This window comes from Monosiga brevicollis, genomic scaffold (assembly GCF_000002865.3).
Source record: "Monosiga brevicollis MX1 MONBRscaffold_16 genomic scaffold, whole genome shotgun sequence".
Lineage (NCBI taxonomy): Eukaryota > Choanoflagellata > Craspedida > Salpingoecidae > Monosiga > Monosiga brevicollis.
The window spans coordinates 405,982-428,100 of record NW_001865053.1 but is presented as its reverse complement, the minus strand read 5'-3'; the positions used below and the strand labels follow the sequence as shown (position 1 = coordinate 428,100).

The window sequence follows — 22,119 nt, the reverse complement described above, 5'->3', positions numbered from 1 at the left end:
GGTCACTTTCACCACCTGGGGTCTGTTGGCAGAGCTGCTGCTAGTGACCTTGGTGACAAAGATCACTGGAGCGTGAGATTGGGTATGTACATGTTGCTGGCCATATGCTCCTTAAGGTAATCGGGACCATACTCTTCGTATTCGGCCTTGGTCATACAAACTTTATCCGGCACTTGCCGCATGAGCCGGCATGCACCACGAAACGCATCGTCGTCTGGATCCTGGGCGGTCCACACCTGGCGAGAGCGAGCAGGAAGCAGCAGTGACCAGACCACCTGCAGCCGAAGGCGCCATGCAGATGGTAACAGGCAGCAGCACATACCTTGACCACAGAGCGAAATGGACGCAAGCTTGTGAGCTCTGTCTGTACCCGCTCGGCCATGCCTGCAAACTTGGACATGCCTCCCGTCAAGAAGACATTCTACTCAAACCCAGGCCCAGCCCAAGAACATGCCAAGTCAACAGATGACCATGGTCCAGCATGCCCGCACGAGAAGCGCAAGGCTTCGACCAAAAACAAAAATGGCTCCGCCACCCGCGGTTCACCTAGACTTGTCAAGCACGACACGCACCTCCGCCATGGCCGATGCCATGTCTGGCTCCGAATCACCAAAGACAAACCCCATTCCATCAATCAAACCGGATTGGTCAATGCCCGCGATCGGCGGCTCAAAAATGGCTTCGGGTATTTGCACGCGCTCCACTGCCAATGCAAACTGGAGCGCCAAGCGTGCACTCTCTATCATCTGCTCTCGCGTTTCAGGATGTTCTCGTGCGTACTGGGTACGCATGTCTTCGAGCTGCGCCTCAAGCGTCATGATACGCTCGTCCATCTCAGCCTCCTCATCCCCAGTATGTTTTTGGTTGATGCGAGCGTACACGGCCCAGTCCTCATCATCGGCTCCAAAGTCATCATCCTCCGTCTCTTTGTTGCGTGTTGGTTTGGCCCCACGCATGGTTCGGCTTCGCTTATTCGGCTTCGTCCCCTCGCTCTGCTGCACCAAAAGTCGCATCTGCTTCTTGGCTGCTTCTGAACGTCGATCCCGCAGCTCGGAGCTAAACGTGCGCGCACACACACGCACACGTACACGAGGCCACATGCCAACACCCATACCAAACATGAGGACGCTGACGATGAGAACAAGAGTTGATGCCTCATGGAAACCGGAAGATCTGACGAATCTCAACAAGCAGAACCAACCGCATCTTCTTGCGCCGGTCGCGATCGGCCCGAAGCGAATCCACTTCAGCCTGCACTTTCTCAATCTCCTCGATGGTCAAGGGTGTGTCCTGTTTATTCTCATCGGGCATCTACAAACGAAAGCCGATTCAGGACATTCATCAACGGAAGCGTAGGAGCAGTGGAAGATTGACAACTCGACACAGATGGACTGTGGGATCAAAGGAAACCTACATCTTTGCCCGCGGCAATTCGATTGGCTCGGGCGTCATCCACGAGCAGCTGAAGGCCCTGTGTGATCAACCAAAGGCAAGAGATGAGAGGTTTTGCATCAGCTAATCAGCTTGGGGTGATTGCAGGAATACCCAACAGCGTTTATCAGCTACGCACGTGAATGTACTGCACTTCGATACGCCGAGCTTTTTGCTGCTCGGTGAGCGTTTCGTCGCTTTCAGCATCAAGCAGAGCTTGGTCATCCTAAGACGCAACGTAGTCTTTAGTTGCTCCAAAAGACGAAAAAGGGCGCACCCGAGTGGATGATTCACTCTTCTCGAGACGATCGCACCAACCTCGGAGTAGAACACTGGAGGACGAAAGTCAGGCTCAACTTGTTGAACACGTGCCCGAAGCTTGGAGCCTTGAAAGTCCACAGTTTCCAACTCATTGGCAAAGGCTTGATCGCTACTGTACCCAGCCTGAGTCAGAATCTCAGCGCGGTCCTCTGGTTGAGCCGCCGCCAAGGTCCCCATCAGATCCAAGCCCTCTTGTAGCTTTTGATCTTTTCCGGCCAGCTAGAACGAGCGACACCATGAACATGAGCTGCTTGGTCGCGGGCGCGGCTGGGACCTAGCCAGTACTGTCGGAATTCTGAGCTGCCACTGGTACCAACGCAAAACGTACCAACGACTCGGCACGGCGCAGCTGCATATCCCGCATTCGCTGAGCTGCCACTTCACGCTTGCGGGCGCGCTCATCAAGCTGCTCCTGTGTTGGGATGGTCTATGGAATGGATTTGGCACATCAACATCAGCGACAGCGGTGACCGCACGCTCTCCTCGAGCGGGAACAGTATCAAAGTCACTTTGGGGTCAAAGGGGGAGGGCAAGAGGACAAAAGGAGACAAGGAGGAAGGAAATGGCGACACGCAACGACGCCACAGAGCAGTGGCTAGAGACATACCGAGAGGTCGACGGGTAACTGGAAGCGCTGGAGCAGCTCTGTCACGTGAGCCGGATCCTCGAGTTGGCGTAGGGTATCCTTGTAATTTGGAGCCACGCGGGAAAAACGATGCACAATGGTTTCGATGACGTTGGAATTCAGCTCGGGGACGAGATGTGGGTGCCGAGCACCCAAGATGGCGCGACCGTAGGTTTGAATATGGGCACCTCCGACGTCAATGCGGCGAGCCTTGCGAGCTTGCAGGCGTTGGTCGTATACAGGCAAAAGGGTGGTGCCACTGTAGCCCAGATTGGCGACGAGGCCAGCCCGTGCGTCTGGGCGATTGTAGTAAAAGCTGCAGAGTCCGTCGAGCCCGTAACCAACAGAAGGTGCTCCATACAACTCAAACAACAGCTCGGATAGGCCTAGCCATGCGGGCAGGTACGTTAGATGGGACAGCAACCGGAGGCATGAAACCGACAACCAGGTGACCTCAACCAGGGGGACTCTCAACCGAGTGTGGAGGCACTTACGAGCTCGCAGTAGCGCAGGATTGCAGAGGGGCTCGGTCACAAAGATGGGGTGGGCCACGGACGTTTCCTTGATGCCCAGGCAAGAGAAGGCGTGGTCGAGAAGTAGCTCCTCTGTTTCCCAGCTAACAACTAAACCATTCTCGTTGTTGGGGCGAGTCAGGTTGCGACCTTTGATATGGTAGAGTGCATCATTTCCTGCATACATGGGGGCGTTCTGGGAACAAGAGGCAAGGCGGGGGGGGCGGTCAACACGGCGAGTGGGTGGGGGGCAAAGAGTGAGTCTTTCGTGGGCGCGGGGGCATGCAATACCTTTTGGCGATTTTTGCCAGCCAAGGGGGGAAAGCGTAAGCGCGGGGACTCTTCCGACGCCCAGCCCACGCGCCACGTCTCGCTGCCTATATGAGAGGGATCAGTGATGGCGGCGAGATGAGCTATGCCTGTCTGCACATGAGCCACAGGCGGCGCAGGTACGAGTGGGGAGTGAGGTACAGGCTGTATTCGAACCATGGTCAATCACGATGGGCGTTTTGGCTTTCAGGTGGACCTTGTGGTCGGTGGCGCGGGAATCCGGCTCGGCGGCGGGCCGCTCTGCAATCACAAAGATGTCGTCGGACGACATGATAATGGGGGAAATGGGCTCAAGCCCGATGTGGAACAGAGCCTCGGGCCCCACGAAACGCTTGCCCGGTAACGACAAGCAAGCACTCTGAAATCAAACCAGCCTCAGGCCGACATCCGCATCCTTGCCGTGGTCAACTGTGTTGACACTCAGTGGGCACTATAGCACGAATCAACCGCATGAGCCTTGGCCGCACATCGACGCCTCAAACGCCCGACCCCATGTCGCCCGAGGCACCAGAGCAAGCGCCCTCACCAGCCAAAAAAACAGACCTCGGCAGGCCACAGCCAACACAGTTGGCCAGCCTCTCCTCCCTCGTGCTCTCTCAATCTCGCTCTTGCACACGGAGGGACCGGACCGACCACAAGCAAAGGGACGGAAGAGAGTCAAACGACAAAACGCCGCGCGCTGGAGAGATTGAAAGTGAAGAAGTGAAGGAGAGAGACACACAGAGAGAGAGACAGAGAGAGAGAGAGAGAGAGAGAGAGAGAGAGAGAGAGAGAGAGAGAGAGAGAGAGAGAGAGAGAGAGAGACAAAAAAAAAGCATCACGGCCAGTGTGTGTGGAGTGTGAAGCCAAAAAGGAAAGATAGCGATTGGTGGTTTCGATCCACCGACCTCGAGGTTATGGGCCTCGCGCGCTTCCTCTGCGCCAAATCGCTTCGACTTGTTCGTCTAGTCCACTAATAATTAATATAAATGAAAATAAAGTCAGCTAAATGGCACATGTAGCTGTATTTTCTTTGTTGTTGTTTTTTCCAAGTCGCGATGGCAGTGCAGCGCATGGGTCGTTCGCAGAGAGCGCAACAATAAAAAAAAGAGACCTGTTCACATACGAGCGTGAAAGGTTCGATTCATGCCCAGGTGCCATCGACTCAACAACTCATGCGACGCCGGTAAAAAAACAAGAAGCTCGGTCCAAGCTGAGAAGGACCAAGGGCAAAAAGGAAAGATAGCGATTGGTGGTTTCGATCCACCGACCTCGAGGTTATGGGCCTCGCGCGCTTCCTCTGCGCCAAATCGCTTCGACTTGTTCATATACCTCAAAATAGTTTATATAAAGCTGAACATTAAAAAAAATATCCACCAATTTTCTAAAGCTGACAATCGCTCCAAAACAAAAAAAGAAGAAGCTCTTGCTCTCTCTCTCTCATTCTCTCTCATTCTCTCTCATTCTCTCTCATTCTCTCTCTCTCTCTCTCTCTCTCTTGGCTCGCTGTCTCTCTGTCGCGCGGGGGAGCACTGGTGGGGGAGATCTCACACGGGTGGTATCGAGCTACTTGTTGTGAGACGGGTGGCTGTGTTGACTTGTTGCGACTGGGCGAGACTTGTCAAGATGGCCGAGTTGGCGGTGGAAGCTGTGCCGGGCGCAGCTGGGTCAGATGCGCGGCAAGAGGCCGACGATGACCTCACCGCCTTCTTGGACCAAGTGCTGCGCTACGAGCCTGCCGTTGAAGATGCCTTGAAGGAGGTTTGATTCTGCTGTTCAAACACTTGGCGCCATGGACCCGCCGTGCTCGAGCTTGTTCAAAGAGACGAGTGTGGCCTCTTGCTTTCTTCGTGCCAGTTGATTCAGCCACTGACGCCCCTGCTCACTGCTTCTAGATCTTTGATAGCAGCGACCCTCTGGATGCTCCAGAATTCGATGCCGTTGGCTACATTAACAAATTGTTTCCTACCGAACACGTACGCCGCCTCACGCCTCTCCGGCTAGCCAAGGCATTTCAGTTTTTTTTCCGACCACCAGCTTCATAATTCTCCTCATGACATCGCCCTTGTCACAGAGCTTGGCCAGTCTGGACGAGACGGTCTTTTCGCTGCGCAAAAAGCTACGGTACATGCAAGCGCCAGTAGCCTGCTTTGTCGTGTTGCACGTGTTCGACTCACCCTCCTTCCAACCAACCCAGCGTTCTGGATCAAGACATTCAGCAAGGCATTCGCCAACAGTCCAATAGTGGTGCTGGACAATTTGCATTGCAAACCGTGCGTTTGTCTGCCGCACCTCCAAGCTCCAAACCAGTCAATGTGTTTTTTCTCGTCTGCTCACTCACGGTTACTCCTTCCGCCTCCCGCGTGCTGGCCGTTTCTTGCTTCAGGCCCAAGGCGGCATGGTCGAGCTCATGACTCGAATCGAAAACATTGGCAGCAAAGCGCGAGCCTCCGAGGAGATGGTCCAGGTATAGCAAATTTCACCTTTCGTAAAGCGTCTTCTTTTGGCTCACAAGGCTCGCTCGTACAGAATCCGCTGGATACACTTGTCCGCGCCGGCCTGGTACCCCCATTCATCCGAAAAAAAAAAAAACCTGCCCCTAAACCCCACTCACAGGAAATTACCAAGGGCATCAAGTCATTGGACGTTGCCAAACGGAACCTGACAGCCTCCATCACTACCCTCAACCACCTCCACATGCTCGTCGGTGGCGTCGAATCTCTTCAGACCATGGCTGAACAAGGCCTCTACCAAGAAGCCGCACACCTTTTAGCAGCGGTAAGCCTCTTCCTTGGCAGTGTCTCTCCCCGCTGTGCTGTGTCTTGGCTAATGTTGACGCCAACGCATGCAGACCATCAATGTACTTGAGCACTTTGAGGGCCATAAAGACGTGCCACAAATTCGTGAACTGTCTTCCAAGTGAGACCTTGCCGTCCGCCATGACCGTGGCCGCGTTGCACTGACGGCTGTTTCCAATTCTCATCATACCATGACACCCGCCCCCTACTTTAGAATTGCAAGCATCAAACGCATTTTGGGCCAACAAATTCGCATGGAATTTCGCACCGTCTATCACCACATTGAACCAGACTTTTCTGGGTATTCGCAGGAGAAGGTCTGCTCTTTCGTCAATGACTTCAAGCCGTGCATCCGATCGTGATCCCACAGCCTGACCTTTTTCCTACCTTTGCTCGTGACAATGGTGCCGAACAGCTACAACACGCCTGCATGGTCCTTGACGTCCTCGACGAAGACCTGCGCGAGGGCGTCTTGGAATGGTTTGTCGACATGCACCTCCGCGATTATCCGCGGACCTTTGCTGTGTCAGGTGATCAGGTTTGTTTCAACCGGTCAAACCCCGCACCTAGCATATCAGAGGGGATGAGTTGATGATGCGATGCTTTGTAGGCTACATTGGACAAGGTGGATCGCCGCTTCGCCTGGTTCAAGCGCATGGTGGCTACCTATCTCGAACACTCGCACGCTCTTTTCCCACCTTCGGTCCGTTCTATTCTCTCGCATCGTGGTTTGAGTTCCCAACTATTGTCTCGACGCGCGCTCTTACCTAACTCCAATCTTCGCTGTAGTGGCGCATGCCGCAACGTCTAGCCTTGCGCTTTTGTGAGATGACAGAGCGCCAGCTACGCGAACAAATTACCAACCATCGCGACCAAATAGATGTGAAGGTGTGCTACTTGCGTTTACCCGGCCCTGCCACTCACCGTGAGCTGACAAAACGCCTGTCTGCGGCACAGCTCCTGTTGTTTGCCGTCCAAAAGACTTCACACTTTGAACAGTGGCTCAACGCCAAATTTCGCTATCGCGAAGACGTGCGTCATTTCCCCGCTCCAACTCTCTGCTCCGCTGGGTGATTGTTGCTCTTGATGTCGAAAGCTGATGACTTTAACCTCACGCTCCTATCTTTGCAGCAAGAAGACGATGAGAGCAGCGATGATGACGACAATGCCCCTGGCACCACAGATGATGCTGAGGCAAGAAAGGCGTGATTTGATTCTCTCTGAATTCGCATGGGCATCTGGCTCTACTTTCGCGCCTTTCGGCGCTCGGCTATGGGCGCAGCTGCTTCTTACGAAAGCACCACAAACCCTTAGGAACCTGCTTCTGCTGCTGATGAAATTCGTCAACGCTACTTGCGTCATCGACGTGAGCAGGAACGCGAACAACGGTGCGAATCGCTGCCTTTGGTTGCCCTGACTACAGCACGATAGATCCGAGCCCTTGCTAACCCTGCCGTATCGCCATCCGTGACCAATAGGCGAGACAAGCGCGGTGGTGACAAGCCTTCCCGGAAAAAGGATAAACTTGACTTTTCGAACAAGATCTCCCACGTGTTCAGTGAATGTCTTGACATTTATGTCTCGGCTCAGGAAGAGAATCTCAACCAGATGCTGGACCAGTTTGCCCGTGACTTCAAGTCTGCCCTGATGTTTCCAGACGACGACGGCAGTCACGATGAAGGCGCAAAGGTACTGGTCACGATTTGATATGGTCAATCTGGCAGGGCAATCCGTTTGGGGCGTGGATCCGTGCGGCCAGATTCATTAGGCTAAGACTCGGAACGGTTCATGGCTATGCTTGCCTCTCGTGCCTCGCACAGGTGCTTCCATCAAGTGGTGACATGTTTGTCTTTTTCCGAAACAGCATGGTTCAATGCTCGTCGCTCTCAACTGGCCAGCCGCTCTTTGAGCTCTACGCCGTTTTCAAGCGCGTGCTTGGGTACGCGTGTGACAGCACGCGTGTGATGGCCTCCCATGCCAATTGCCGCCCCCGTAATACTTGACTGTTTGCAACACCTGATCTCATTCGTTCTGGATTTAACGTCGTCGTTTGTGCCGACCTTGCACTAGTTCTTACACGGAGCAAATTCTCAAGGCCAACATGCCCAAGGCCAGCAGTTTGGCTCAACTTCTACTCAAGGAAGCGGAGGTGTGTGCGCATTTGCCCTGGCTCTGTGCTTTTGACCATGGCTAGCTCATTCTGGTTTTTGAACACGCACTTTTGTGCTCGTCTGATTGCAGCTTCGACTTTCCAAGCAGGAGATCTACTTGGTTTGTAGTCTACTCAACACGGCTGACTACTGCCAGGATACCACGCGCCAGCTCGAGGAGAAACTCGAAGAGAAGCTGGATGAGCCATTCAAGGAGAAGGTGTGCCCAGCGCAGCTGTGTACTCGCTTGTCTTGATTCCGTGTTGTGTGGATGTGGCCTGCACCAGGGTGTAGACCACCAAACGGCTATCCACATGCTCATGACTCGCTGGTTCTGTCTGGGGCATTGCACAATCATCGCGGGTAGTTGGATCTCAAGGAGGAGCAGGACGCCTTTTATGAGCTGATTGGCACTTGCTCTCAAGTACTCGTACGCACACTTGAGTCGCACTGCGATGCTGCGCTTTCAGTCATGAGCAAGACTCGCTGGGACGCCGTCGAGGAGGTCCGTTCGTGGTGGCCTTTGTTTGAATCTTTTCAGGTTGTTTGCGTTGCGGATCGTGCTTCATTTTGGGTCTCGGCGGTGCGTTAGGTTGGCGATACTTCTCCATTTGTGTCGCAGATTGGCAAACACGTTGCGGCTACGGTGCCGTTGGTGCGCACGTATCTGGTATGGCCCGCTTGTTGATGCCGCGCATTGCGATGCTGTCACTAGTATGTCGCCTCGCCCCGAGTCTGATCCGAGACTTTCACCCCTTTTTGTTTTGTTTTTGTTTTTTTGAGCAGGGCCACAACCGGAAGTACTTTGTCAATTTTTGTCTAAAATTTGTGAACAGCTTTGGGCCGCGCATCGTTGCTGCCTTGCGCAAGTACGTGGTCGTCCCGATGGACAACCGATAATAAATGTCGTGTGCACGCTTTCACCGTGTACTGGTGCCGTGGTGTAGGTGCAAAAATATTTCTACAGTGGGCGCTGAACAGCTCCTGCTGGATATGCAGTCGGTATGTTTGCAGCGGGTGCTTGCTGTGCTCGTCTGCGCGCCGCCTTGACCAACGTCGTTGCCCCTCCAGCTTAAGATGGTGTTGCTGGAGCTGCCGGCGATTGGGTCTGCGACTGCACGGCGGCCGCCGGCACACTATTTAAAACATGTCAATGAGCAATTAACCAAAGCAGAGCTGACCTTGAAGGTGTGCTGTGGTCGACCATGCCGGGTTGGGGTACACCTGCTTGATTGTCCGTGCCTGCCACCCTGTTCATTTTGCTGCTTTTGTTTGTAGATGGTGCTGGCCCCGATCGATCTGCCAGACATGTTTGTGCAGGACTATGTCAAGGTATGAGTGACTGCTCGATCGGCTGACGCCTGCTTGCGCTTGTGCGCTGACTCATTTGACGCGTGTCTCGGTGGTCTTGTGTTGGCATCTTTGCGTCTCCGTAGCTGATTGGCACCGATGAGGGTGTACCGGGCTTCCAGCGGGTCCTTGACATGCGAGGTTTGTTCTGCTTGAATGGAGCCGCTCTTGTATGTGCGCGCGTCTCACATGAATGCTTTTTTGTTTGCTTGTCTGTTCGTTTGTTTGTTTTGGCGTACAGGGGTCAAGAAGTCTGAACAGCAGGCCTTGCTGGCTGCCTTCCGAGAGCACATGGGCACCGGGTCTGCGTCTGCAGCCCAACAGGAGAAGTATGTCTTCCAGTGCTTCCGCATCTGATTCTTTTGTGGATGTCTTTTCTTGTGCCATGTGTCGGTGGCTGACTGGCTTGTAACTGCGTTTCGCTCCTTCTTAGGTCCAAGCCCGCCAAGGGCAAGAGCCGTAACCTCAATCTACGTGGTCTCGAGTCTTTCATGAAGCGCTTTCCAATCAAGGGTTCTGGCTCCCACACTTGAAGACTGTCTTGATAGACATCTCGTGAGACTCGTTCATGCAGAGGTGAAAATTAATCGAAAATGGACATGACCGCAAATGTACAGCATGTGACCCTCCTTCCTCTTGTGAGGCTGTTACTGCCAGGTGGGGAGCGTGTTGTCAAAATAATTGGAGCTGTCATTTTTCGCGAGTTTGTGGTTAATTTTCTCTTGATTTTGCATAATTTTTTGCTGATTTTTATTTTGGTTATGTTTGGGCATGTACTGTCATGCCGGGCCGAGCTTGTTCCCGGCGAACATTCCGTGCACCTGGTTCGGGTTACTATCCTCTCGACTCACTACTGCACATATGATCCTGGCTGTGTTTGTTTCCTAACTTGCAAGGGGCACAAGATGCTTATTAGCCGTGGATAAGAAGATAAACGGTTTTGTTTTATTGAAATGAGAACATCTCATCCCACGTTGACTTCAATACAATGAAGAAATGTGAATTCAAAAGATCATGCCCTGCAGCAGGCAGTTACGTGCTGCCGAGTTGTTCGAAGGAACGCGTAGTAACCGTGCGGCTCAATCCAAGTCTGTTGGATAGTTGCCAAGGAGCAGGTCCAAGCGTTCATCAAAGTCTTCAGCGTCCAATGGAGGCAAGCTCGTGTCATGGTCCGACATGCCTGCACCACGCGCGCGAAAGTGAACATACGCGACGGAACATTACAGCGCCAAGTCTAAAAGATACAAACCTGCAAACAAACTCATGTCATGTGGTGCAGCCTGACTAGCATGAAGGTCCTTTGCAGATCGGGAATAGCTCGTGTGATGCAAAGGTCGCTGCCACGAGCGGGCATCCACGTCCTCGTGAGCCGGCATGGATGCCGAGGAGGCTCGCGGCATATTAGCAGCCGATCCACATGTTCGCCTGCAAGAGACAGTGTCAGGGTCACACGACACACACGCCCGCACGAGAACACGCGCCCCGATACAACGTACCGCAGAGCCTCTACCTCGGCACGAAGGGTCTGAAGCTCGTGGGCCGCAGCGTGGTCATCAGGTCGGCGCACATCTGCCTACACAGCAGCAATGCAACGACACACGTGAATCTGATTCGCACAGCGCGAGAGCGCACACAGGATCAAGTTGCACAACACGGATCCAGGTGTACCAACCTCACGCTGCATCTTATCCAAGCGATGGCGCTGTTCAAGCAGGCCGGTGGTAGCAGTGTTGAGTTCCATCTGCAGGCGAGTCACCAGGCCTTGTAGCTGAGTCGTCTCCTGGGTCAAGTGACCCACGTCACGTTGAACCGACTAGAGAGGGACAAGCACAGGTACAAGGACGCGAGGCAAACCGCGGCATGTGAGGCGGCGCGGGGCGTGGGGATATCATGGATGCCCTTCAGCTGTTGAGCCATGTCAGTTGGGCACCCACAGCAGACTCCAACCTGTCGGAGACTCGTAAGCTCGTAGCGGATATTGTCCAGAGCTTGCTGCGACCCCACGGTCTGCTCAGCAACTTGACTCTCATGGCGCTGGGAACGCTCCAATCGGACCAGACGGTTGTCCAGGGTCATGCCCAGCTGTAAAGAAAAAAATAGAAGCAAGGGTCATCTCACCCATGCAGACGCGGCGAGGGGGAAGACCAAGGAGGAGCGGGCTTGCCTGGGCAAACTTGCGCTCTGTCGAGAGGTCTACGCCTCGCTCTCGCAAGCGCTTGTGCAACACCCCCATCTCATCTAAGGTGTACCCACACAGGAATTGAGCGCACACAGGCTATGGTGGTCATCGGACAGGAGCTGATGTGCGAAGAAGTGCATTGTGCCCAATGTAGTATCCAGACTCGAGCCACTGTGCATACCGCGCAAGTCAGCAATGATTTCATCCTTGGCAAGCATGTCTCGTTGCAGAGTTTGAATTGATTCGCGCATTGCGGCCATATCCTGTCGATAGGATCAAGAACCCCACCATGAGCTGATCTCGAGCGTAGAGGGTCAAGCATGCCGGCCAGGATACCCACAGTCTGAACGGTGGCGAGCAAATCCACCATGCCCAACGAGAGAGGAGCCGTACGCGTTGTGGAACGCGAGCCAACAGGAGCACTTGGAGGGCCATCAAGTTGCGTTCTGATGCCGTGCGGCTCAGGAAGATTGTACGTCTACACCGCGTGGAGCAGGCGCAAGAGGAACAGGGTGGACACGAGCAAGTCAAGGTATGGTGCGAGGCAGCGAGATCTTTACGGACGCGAGAGGGTGCTCAACAGCGCCAAATGGCACGCAGGACGGTCACACGAACGTCTAGTTCATCCAGAATCTGACGCGTCCGCGAGGCAAGGCCACGAATCTGATCCATTTTCTTCTAGCTAGAACGGCACAAAGGCAGTTGCAAGCCTTGATAGCTCGTGCCTCTCTCGACGTATCCAGCAAGAGGGTTGAAACTCGGGACCACGCGTCGCAAACGAAGCAGCGAAAAAAACAGAAGCAAAAAAGAAAAACCAAACTCGACTCGAGCGTCCGCCTGCGACCTTGTGAACGTATCGAGTTTGAAAATTGGCGCGAATTATAAGCACGAATTTTAGCTGACATTCACATTTCGTCGATGGCCGTTTCATTCCGTTTTCGACCGTTTCAAAGAGAGAGAGAGAGAGAGAGAGAGAGAGAACGCGCGCGCATTTTTTGTTTGACGTCCGAGCTGCGCAGTTGGCTTTGATGTCGTCTGATTGAAAGTCGAGTCATCTACGTGCTCGGAGTGCCATTGGTGAATGCAGCTCGGTGCCATAGGCAAAAAAAGTCATAGATTGGTGTATTTCTGGCCTTCGTTTCTCAGTGGCGCACGCATCGAGAGAGATAATTGTGTACAGTCTTGCCTCCTCTTCGCCGGCGCCATGGTGAGTACTGACGGGGAACGGTTGATGGTTTTCTTGGGGTTGGCGTATTGGGTGACTCACACTCGTATCTACACTTGCAGGGTCGCAAGGGCTTGTCTGCTGAAGAAAAGCGCAAGCGCATGATGGAGTTTTTCTATGAGACGGTACATTTTCTGCGCAGCTTGAGCCACAGCTGCTTGAAGTGTCGCGCGGACCGTGACGACCACCTCGCGCCCCGTCTGATTGTCGTAGGAGGATGTTTGGCAACTCAAGGAGGTGGAGAAGATTTGTGCCAAGGAGAAAGGCATCAGTAAGTCTTATGCATCGAGCGCGGCTCGTGCGCTGTCCTCCGCAATGGCTGACACCATTTGGCCGGCTTTTCTAGCCTCCATGGCAATCAAGGATGTGCTGCAAAGCCTGGTCGACGATAACATGGTTCACGTCGAGAAGATTGGCACCTCCAACTACTACTGGGCTTTTCCAAGTGAAGGGGCCGCAATCGTGCGTGACGCTGCCGCTCTTGGCGCAATCATCGTCGTCTCTTGTGGCTCACAGCCTGTTCTCCACGCTCGTTCTCCTCTCATCATCTTCACCCTGACACTGACTTGGGTAGCGTGGTAACAAAAAAGACGACTACAACAAGAAGATCCAAGAGCTACACCGGCGCGAAGCTGCCGCCAAAGAGGGACTCGAGGCTGCCCGCGTTGGTCGCGAACCAACTGTAAGCAGCGTGCGCAGGGCGTAGCGCTCCTCTGGCTTTTTGGCGAGCACGCGTGGCATGGGTAGAGCAAGCCTGCATGACCACGACTTGGGTCTTGAGTGTGTAGGAGAAGCGTGCAAAAATCATGAAGGAGATTGAAGATGCCAAGGCCACTCTGGTCAACATCGACACTGAGCTGCAATCCTTCCGAGACTGTGATCCCGAGCTTCTCAAGGATCGCGGTGTGTAGCCTGGCTGCTCTTTGCTATTGATTTGACTCAGACAAAGGCGTGTGGTGCCTCATTGATCTTTCGTTCTTCGCCCCCATTTCTGCGTGTCCACCCGCAGAGGACAAAACCAAGGTAGCCATGCAAGCGTGCGAACGTTGGACAGGTGCGTGACCATGAAAATTAATATTTTGGCATCGAGTACAACATGTGTCTGGGCTGTTTCAGCTCGATCCCATGGATGGAAAGACGCAATTAGAAATTCTATTGACTGTGTGGCAAGTGACCAAAGAAGAGTTCGGTCATCACATCATCCTCCCTGACACGCTCTTTTTTTTTTTTTTTGGGCACATGTTGTTCGGCAGATAACATTTTCAATCTACGCAGTTGGTGCCAAAAGAAGTTCAACATTGAGCCATCAGTCTTTGATAAGAACTTTGGCATTCCAGGCGACTTTGATTATCCTACCTGAAACGAGCGGCCTTTCAATGGGCCGGCAAGCGTGGAATGTCGTGCTCATCCAGCAACGGCATCATCTCACAAACGGCCTCAGATCGCACTGTCAGCAAGTACTGGAACCCAAAATATCAGGCGAGCATGATCATCATGAGCGTTCCGGAAGCGTGCCTTTGTATGCGCGCGCGTGTTTGTATATTGTCATCGGTGCGGGCATGCACGAGCTTTTTGTGTGCCTTGACGTGTGCGTGCAGGTGCGTTGCAGTAGACCACAGGTGCGCCAAGGAGCGCACGGGGGTGTGGTGCGGGCGTATGTGTATATGTGTGTGTGTTCTTGGGGTTGGTCGTGTGCATTTGCCTACCTCACAAGTCTTGCGCTCTTCCAGTGCCAGCACCACTGATCCCTTGTCCATTGTCGCAGAGCAGACGAATCGAATATCCACCTGATGTCATGAAGCCGTGAGCAATTGCTCTGAAACGTATACACTACACGCGAGGGGCAAGGCACGCAGGCCAGGGCAGGACGCACCCGACGTGGGCTATTTGTGAGCTCGCAGATGTCGCCGTCCATGTAATAGTGGGTGAACATGCGCCGTTTGCTGGTAGTGGGCTGGCGGTCATTCCATTCCAACACATGACCCCGCTCATCCCACGTCCCCAGAACGATGTAGTCTTTGCGCCCATCCTGATGAGCGTGGTATTGGCGGACATGGCGCAAGGGACAAAATTCAAAGCGCCACCAGCCACTGCCACCTCCTAAGCCCATTGGTGACCCACAACCAGAGGTGAGGGTGCAGACCTCCAAGCACAGTGTTGCTGTCTGGAGCTTTATTTACAGCATGCATGGTGAAACCACTAGCGTGTATGGACGTACCATGATAGCAGCTACTTCCCCGGACTAGCTTTTTCATCAAATTAGGGTCGTAGGGCTTGCTAGAGGGTGGGCGGTTTGATTCGCTTGCCTCCTCCGACGGCTTGCGGCGCGAGGAGGCGCGACGCTTGAATGGCGACTCCTCGGAGGATGGCAACTGTGGGCGGCGACCTGAAGCCTCACGGCTTTCCTCGCCATCACCATGATCTTCCTCTTCTTCTTCTTCTTCAGCACTTGCCGCAGCAGCTGCAAGTGCAGCACGGCGCAGATGTTGATGTTGTCGCATTGCAGCCTCTCGCTCTTGGCTCACGCGCAGCATGGCCTCCTATGCCGCCAAAATGCAAGCACATCACCGCGTTGAGTGCACTACCACATGCTTAAATTAAGTGGCGGAGTTCTGGACCGACCTCGCGGTACGATTGCTCTTGTGCCATCATGTGTTGCAGCGCCACAGGTTGCTCTGGAGAGTCCGGCCTGGCGCAAGGGTGGAAGAGTATGGTGAACATGAGAGCTTGCGCCACGAGCTGAGCCACTAGACTTGGGCAAAGTGTGCGGAGTGGGGTGCAGCAGAAGTACGCACTCGGGCACGCAATGAATCGGGGAAACGGGTGCCTCGAGCTCAACAAAGTCTAACACAGTCGAAGGATCAGCCACGGCGTGCGTGAGCTGCCGTCACGTTTTCAAATTTTTGTCGAGATGAGGATACATTGGGCAGGAGATAGGCAAAGTGACGTACCAGCGTGATCGCAGAGATGCGACGTCGCAATCAGAGCTTGGTACCTAGTAGTCATGGAGGCGTTAGGTGTTATTGAGGCCTCAACACGAGTGGAATACAAAGGGCCAAGGGCCAAGCAGGTACGCACCGGCAAGTGGTTGTTTCGGATAGCTCCAGAAACACGTGTGTCTGTTCTGGGTTGCACACAAAGCGGACCTCAGTGACGCGGGGCTCGCCCGTCAGGTCGCAGGTATCGCCGTGGCCATATTCCTCGCTATAGTACTTGCTCTTGTCGTCCTCAACAAGCATCGTTCCAGAGACGGGAGGCTCACTCAGCGGTGCCTGCGTCTGTGCTCATGCACAAACAACTCCAGAAGAATGAGTACGGAGCACTGAGATGTTCAGTTTGCATGCCGGAGGGGTGGGGGCGGGGGAGCTGGACCGTGGTCTTACTGGCGCACGCCCGAGAAAGTATTCTGTGACCTTGAGCTTCTTCTTTTGGCCGCTTGTGTACGTCTCTTCGTGGTATTGCCGTACGTGCTTGCCGAAACAAAACTCGTAGGTCCAGTAGGGCTCGAGTCGATACACGCAAGTATCCCCAAAAACGCTGGGCGCGGCATTGCGGTCAGATGAATTTTATCGCCAAATCAAGAAGAAGAAACACACCGATATGTACCAGTCGATGAGGCCAGAGCAAGATTGTGACGATGAGAGCCAGCGAGTACCATCGGCGGGTCGATTATCAAGCGGGTAAGAGCACGCACCTCAGCAGCTGAGCCGGATGAGCAGCATCCGAGCCCACAAGCAAGTCTTGGCTTTCGGAAGATGACATATCGCCAACATTCTCCACTACCTTCCGCTGTGGCAGCTGGCAGCGATAACGCTCGCGATCGGCCGTCATAATGGTGACCACCTAGTTTGTTGGGCCAGCCATGCCCAAGCAGCAAGTGAGTTTAGATGGCTCATGAATTGCATGCTATTCGTCGTCGGGTTGCAGTGGCAGGCTCGGTCACTTGCCTCGCCTTGTAAAACATGCCCGGGAGTGAACTTGAGCTCATGGAGTACGTCTGGATCAAAAGGATTCGGCAGAGCATGTCCGCTTGCACCGGCCCATGGTCGCCCCATCGCCACAAGCACCACCAGAGCCACGGCAGTGCCGTGGCACCAGCCCCGCTGACGTGGCGACCACATCTCACCCCAACAAGTCGAAGAGAAGAAGGTCAAATGCTCCAAAGTCTGTGTGTGTGTGTGTGTGTGTGTGTGTGTGTGTGTGTGTGTGTGTGTGTGTGTGTGTGTGATGCTTTTGTTGTTTGTCGCTTTCTTTTGTTTTGTAGCTGAATTCCATGTCAGTTACGTTTAGATCTTTTAGAACACAAAACGCGACGAGATGTCATGTTATGGTCAAGAAGGGCCGGAGGTAGGAGGGTGTGTGTGCGCGCGCGCAAGTCGCGAATTGGAATGTTGACATTGTGCAGATCTGATCATGTTGTTCTGATGTTGAATTCATCTGTTTGCCACCATGGGCGGGTAATATAGGTCAGAATCAAGACTGCTTTATGCAGCGAGAGGTGCAACCAGCGAATATCCAATGCAACACTTCCAAGACTCCGTAGGTGATTGCTTGATGGCCAGGTGCTCTTAAAGTTCAAGCTATGCGGGCAGACCATTCGATGGCTCTGTCGCTAAAGAAACTGGAACATATCCTCAGGAGTTGGTAGCATTTAATTCTGCGAGATCGTTTGGACCATGCTGTGGCTCGTAGGTCGAGAACAGGCCCTGCTGTGCTTGAACGAGCCATTTGTCCGCAACCTCTTTCTTGGCACCAAACGTGGTCCAGCCTCCCTCAGCTGCCGTTGCGATTTCAAAGCAAACATGTCGTGGGCGTGAGACAAATGCCGTCAACCTTGCCGCACCACAAACCCGGCCGCATGCAAGAGACTCACGCAAACTTAAACAGGGAACGTTTTTGAGTACACCCAGTCGGCTCACGCTCTCCAGTGATGCACCGTCTTGCGTGGGAATGCGGACAAACAAGCTGGGCAGACAGCCTGGAAACAACCCCCCGATGCTGTGGTCCACAAGGTTTCATGAGGACAAAACCGTAGACACGTGTTGCACTACGCGCGTTTGGTCTTGCCAAACAGAGGCAAAATTGACCACCAATCGCACTGACCATGGCAATGCTTCCGCAGGAATCTCTTGGCTGGCCAAAATTTCTTTGCCGACACTGCGAAACTGAAGCTCGCCCGCAAGTTGGTGTGAAAACAGAAGGAATGTGTAATAGATCTATAAATCCAACCGTAGAGCTCATTGGTGAGAGCAGTCGCCTCCTTACCAGCACGACAACAAGGCGAGGGGAAAGAGAGAGCAAGAGCCAGGCCAACTGACCTCAAGAGGCAAACGGCCGCTCTTCTGGTAAATGGAGACAAGATGCTGCACCACGTTGGTACAGAGACATCTAGATGCGAGTCAAGCAGCATGCAAGTCAAGCAGCAACACACCGCCACAGGCTTGTAACCCCAAACATGGGCACGGGATATCCAACACTGTCGGAATGACTTACTTGAGCTGCTCACGAACAAACTGGTTCATGCGAGTGCACAAGATTTGTGTTGCACTGCTAACAATCTTTAAAAGAGCGAGAATCAAGCTGGGGCTCGGCCTTTGCTCGAGAAGCTTGTTGAGATTGGCCAGCCAATCCACTGTCGCAGAGCTCGAGTTTTGCTTCAAGACAACTGAGACCAGGCGCTCCAGCTCATGAACAGGCTTTGTGTCAGCCGGTTCGGACCGTATCCAGCATTTGAAGAGCTCATCTGGTAGCACCTTGAGCGTGCCCGGGGCAAAGCTCTCAAACAGCAACAATAACAAGGGGCACTGCTCCTCGAAACAACGTGTGGATTACATACACGCGCGTGAGGGTCATCAATGACATCAAAACCTGGCATCAAAGCACAGGGCATCGACATGGCAAGGTAGCACTAGCTTTCCATCCCTCGCCTTTGTTTCAAGCGATTTGGTTTGTCGTTCCTGACTCTGAACACACAACAATACCTACCCGATTCGTGGGTTGCTGCAAGATGACATCATCCAGGAGTGCGCCCCGAACGGCTGGCTCTTCAAAGACCTTGGGGTCACATAGCTGCTCAAGCAGCAGGTCAGGGGGTGCATCACATCGTCAAAGTCTGGTGAGACAATCGGGTTTGCGTCTGCAATTCACCATGACGAGGTGCGAGAACGTGTTTTTTGCCACACGCGTACCATGGCTCGCAATCGCACGAGGTGGCCAACTGGAGAGGAGAGGAGGCGTAGGAAAAAGGGTGCGTCCGACGCCAGACTTTGCTTGCTAGCGTCTATCCAGATGGTTCAGAGAGCTTTGCGTGAGAATGCCAAAGGCCTGGGTTGACGCCAGCAAGTAAAAGGCTGCCCCGTATGCAGAACATCGCAGTTACACTCCGGCGCACGATGGCACAACGTACAATCCAGCCAGCCGGGCTCTCGCAAGGCAATCAAATCGTCAAGATTACGCAAGATGTCATTTGAACTTCGTTTATTGATGATGCCAAAGATCAGGTCACACGTCATGTCGTCAACAAAGATCTCGGCGAGCAGCTCAAGCCGCATGCTCTGCACATCGTCATTCAAGTCCCCAATGTGCGATCGGCCTGCCATGACCTCCCGTACTTGCTCGACAAGGTCTCGGAAGGTCATGAAAGTTCGCCAGTAAGGGCGACGTTCAACAACGACTCTGTGCACAAACATCAGCAGGCACAGCCGTGGGGTGACAGGGTCGGTGCGAGAGTTGCTAACAAAGCCGACAAGCTTGTTGATGGAGGGGGTGAACCCAGCTTCCAGGGCAGCACACAGGACCGAGGTGATGGCACGCGCAACTGGCAAGTTGTGCAGGGCCTGCACGTCCAGTGCACTGAGGCGATTAATTTCACGCGTCAGCGCATGCTGGCCGGCTGGGAAGCGGCGGCTCACGGCGATGATCACCTCGGTCAAACTGTTGACATATTCAGCATCTGTCATTGTGTGTGTGTGTGTGTGTGTGTGTGTGTGTGTGTGTGTGTGTGTGTGTGTGTGTGTGTGTGTGTGTGTGTGTGTGCGAGGAGTGCGCAAGGTCGGGGAGATGATGCAGGGTGAGTTGTCGACAAGAGGTAGGCAGGGAACACGTCATGGTGCTGGTCATGAAAAGGCAACTTTATCGATACACGAGTTTGGACGCACCATGCAGACGATGAATGTGGGTGGTATCGCGGCCCAGAACCACGGCCATCAAGGAGGCCAGGAGGCCAGCTGCATTGTCAGCACTTTCGCTCCACGCCGAATGCTCCTCCAAAGCCTTCAAGGAGGGATTCTCAATCACTTCTTTCAAGGTGAAGTCTTGGAGCGCCGCGCGTTGATCTGAGACGGCGACGGGGTCCACCGACGGCCACCCAGCCTCCGGCCCTGGCTCAAGACGGGCCAGGTATTGCCGCGTTTGACACTCCTCCACGGTGTGTGGATCCTTGCGAGGAGGCAGAGCGGCTACAAGGGTATTGATCAAGGGCGCATAGCGCTGAGCCAGGCACAACAAGGGTCCATGGGTAGAACATAATAAAGATTTTGCGTAGAGTTCAACAGCATCGCTAGGCGCCAAGCTTCCTGTCACAACCACCCGTTGGAAAGCATCCAATGCAGCTTGTGCATTGCCGGCCGCCAGGTAGAGCTGCAAGCAAAGGTCCAAAGCCACGACGCGCAGCGCCTGGCCTTGGCTCTCGTCGAGCTCGTCCTGGTCTTCGAGTGAGGCGTCAGGGTCTCCGCTGATAAGGCAAGCACCATGCAAAGCAAACTGTAACAGCGTGTCCGCAACGTGCCCGCGATCGTTCAAGCTCCAACTCTCTAGGGTCAAAGCTGGCATAGGTTCAAGCGTGGTGAGGAATGGTCTGCTTAATGATGCCGACTTTGGGTAGTCTACAGGCAGACGCGTGGTTCAATAACCCTCGAGAAAGTACAGACGTACCACTTGGCATGGTCTGGCCTTGACTTGCAGCTACAACCAAGTCTTGCGCTTGTGCCAAACCCTAATGAAGGTTAAAAACAAAAACAAATTACCAAAATGAGTTGGAGATTGACAGGGCAGGAAATGGGCACATTTCATGAAAGAGCCCAGTGGAAAGAGCCTGAGAGCGATTCGGACGCAATGGTTCGCCGTTTGTACCTGGGCTGAATGCATCCGCGACTGATGTGCAAAGACAGCGAAAAGCGCGGTACCCCAGTCTTTACCACGGCATCCCACCAGGAGCGATCACCAGGCGAGAGAGGGGGAGAGGGAGATCGGGAGAAAGGAAGGAGGGAAGGAAGAACGAGTGAGATGAAACGGTGGGATCAGAGGCGCGTAGACACAGGATTGGTCCGATCGAAGCAAGCTCACCATGTTCCGAGCGGCTGCATGTCGTAGTTTGCAACACAAAAGTGGAGAGGCCGAGGTCTCGGGTCAGGATGGTCACAAGAATGCCGACGGCACCCAGTTGTGCGGCCGTGGTGGCATGCTGCAGCATGCGGGACAGAGCATCGGCTGCTGGTTTCACCAGCTCCCCAACATCGGTACCGGTGCTCCCAACCAGGCTTTGGATTAACTATTTGGCAGCAGACATGAGTATTAGAGGAGCAAGTGAAGCTTGTCAAAGCCACATGCACGAGGTAAGCACTGGGCCACGCTGCAGTATCTACCAGGTGAAGTGCTCCCATGATGGCAGAGAGGTGAGTGTCGGATAGAAGGTCTAGCCAAAGAAGCAAGGTTTGTGTTTGCTTCTCCCATGGCTGACCCTGTTCGACATCTGGCGTGGCGTCGGCAGGCCAAGGAGCACTGGCCATGGCAACTCGCTGGAGGGTCCAGTCGTAACATGCTTCAAAGACTTGACGCCAAGGGTCATGCGAAGGAGAGGGCAATTGCCGAGCGCGTCCATATTCATCGACTGAGCCTGGCGGCAGAGCGCGCCGCAACTCATCCGAGGCGACGAATATGTCCTTGTGCTGCTGCTTTCCAGAGTCAGCGGCGGGTGTGCTGGCTCGTGTTGAAGAGCCCGAGTTTCCAATTTCAGGTCCCCGAAACAGCTTCAAGAGTTCAGCTTCAAGCAAGTTCTGCCAGCTGCTGAGGTCGATGTTTGCTCCAACAAGATGCTTGCTTTGACCAAACGTGTGCAAGTTCTTGAGTGTGTCGGTTGTGGGCCCTGCAGGACCACCACATCAAACGCGAGTGGCACTGAGCCGTGTGTGTGTGTGTGTGTGTTGGGGGGGGGGGGGGGGG

The 22,119-nt window shown here is 53.9% G+C and overlaps 6 protein-coding genes across 6 annotated transcripts in view; 2 read left to right on the top strand and 4 right to left on the bottom strand.

Annotated features, from left to right (window-relative positions):
* Positions 1-62: 62 nt before the first annotated feature.
* On the bottom strand, positions 63-4,037 carry MONBRDRAFT_26907 (uncharacterized protein; the record flags this gene model as incomplete). The annotated part of the gene is made up of 13 exons (XM_001747260.1): positions 63-236; positions 323-421; positions 573-1,056; positions 1,202-1,311; positions 1,415-1,471; positions 1,571-1,657; positions 1,750-1,971; positions 2,081-2,179; positions 2,360-2,763; positions 2,872-3,085; positions 3,181-3,266; positions 3,376-3,577; positions 3,849-4,037. 13 exons carry the CDS (start codon positions 4,035-4,037, stop codon positions 63-65), a joined length of 2,427 nt encoding a protein of 808 aa, XP_001747312.1.
* A 787-nt stretch (positions 4,038-4,824) lies between these two features.
* On the top strand, positions 4,825-10,029 carry MONBRDRAFT_26906 (uncharacterized protein; the record flags this gene model as incomplete). Its single annotated transcript, XM_001747355.1, has 25 exons — positions 4,825-4,959; positions 5,094-5,174; positions 5,273-5,322; positions 5,396-5,471; positions 5,585-5,665; positions 5,815-5,976; positions 6,050-6,117; positions 6,211-6,313; positions 6,412-6,534; positions 6,607-6,699; positions 6,786-6,884; positions 6,954-7,028; positions 7,311-7,384; positions 7,475-7,685; positions 7,817-7,935; positions 8,067-8,145; positions 8,238-8,366; positions 8,514-8,651; positions 8,739-8,801; positions 8,933-9,015; positions 9,094-9,148; positions 9,425-9,478; positions 9,583-9,637; positions 9,738-9,825; positions 9,930-10,029. The coding sequence occupies 25 exons, from the start codon at positions 4,825-4,827 to the stop codon at positions 10,027-10,029; spliced, it is 2,394 nt and encodes a 797-aa protein (XP_001747407.1).
* Positions 10,030-10,575: 546 nt separating this feature from the next.
* On the bottom strand, positions 10,576-12,110 carry MONBRDRAFT_26905 (uncharacterized protein; the record flags this gene model as incomplete). Its single annotated transcript, XM_001747259.1, has 9 exons — positions 10,576-10,676; positions 10,746-10,921; positions 10,993-11,069; positions 11,169-11,309; positions 11,351-11,401; positions 11,444-11,578; positions 11,694-11,734; positions 11,857-11,938; positions 12,069-12,110. The coding sequence occupies 9 exons, from the start codon at positions 12,108-12,110 to the stop codon at positions 10,576-10,578; spliced, it is 846 nt and encodes a 281-aa protein (XP_001747311.1).
* A 769-nt stretch (positions 12,111-12,879) lies between these two features.
* MONBRDRAFT_26904 (uncharacterized protein) lies at positions 12,880-13,811 on the top strand (the record flags this gene model as incomplete). The annotated part of the gene is made up of 6 exons (XM_001747354.1): positions 12,880-12,882; positions 12,963-13,025; positions 13,114-13,171; positions 13,247-13,362; positions 13,475-13,582; positions 13,689-13,811. 6 exons carry the CDS (start codon positions 12,880-12,882, stop codon positions 13,809-13,811), a joined length of 471 nt encoding a protein of 156 aa, XP_001747406.1.
* Positions 13,812-14,273: 462 nt separating this feature from the next.
* MONBRDRAFT_26903 (uncharacterized protein) lies at positions 14,274-17,021 on the bottom strand (the record flags this gene model as incomplete). Its single annotated transcript, XM_001747258.1, has 11 exons — positions 14,274-14,360; positions 14,607-14,687; positions 14,774-15,000; positions 15,119-15,440; positions 15,523-15,589; positions 15,696-15,744; positions 15,852-15,895; positions 15,979-16,178; positions 16,284-16,437; positions 16,595-16,743; positions 16,896-17,021. The coding sequence occupies 11 exons, from the start codon at positions 17,019-17,021 to the stop codon at positions 14,274-14,276; spliced, it is 1,506 nt and encodes a 501-aa protein (XP_001747310.1).
* Positions 17,022-17,915: 894 nt separating this feature from the next.
* MONBRDRAFT_26902 (uncharacterized protein) overlaps positions 17,916-22,119 on the bottom strand; it is a gene marked incomplete at both ends in the record, with an annotated part of 7,501 nt that continues 3,297 nt past the window's right edge. Inside the window, 11 exons of the mRNA XM_001747257.1 lie at positions 17,916-18,116; positions 18,219-18,288; positions 18,394-18,704; positions 18,886-18,969; positions 19,089-19,180; positions 19,307-19,454; positions 19,512-19,852; positions 20,058-20,632; positions 20,833-20,893; positions 21,244-21,448; positions 21,789-22,042. Coding sequence (XP_001747309.1) covers positions 17,916-18,116; positions 18,219-18,288; positions 18,394-18,704; positions 18,886-18,969; positions 19,089-19,180; positions 19,307-19,454; positions 19,512-19,852; positions 20,058-20,632; positions 20,833-20,893; positions 21,244-21,448; positions 21,789-22,042 — 2,342 coding nt within the window. The remainder of the gene's footprint in view (positions 18,117-18,218; positions 18,289-18,393; positions 18,705-18,885; positions 18,970-19,088; positions 19,181-19,306; positions 19,455-19,511; positions 19,853-20,057; positions 20,633-20,832; positions 20,894-21,243; positions 21,449-21,788; positions 22,043-22,119) is intronic.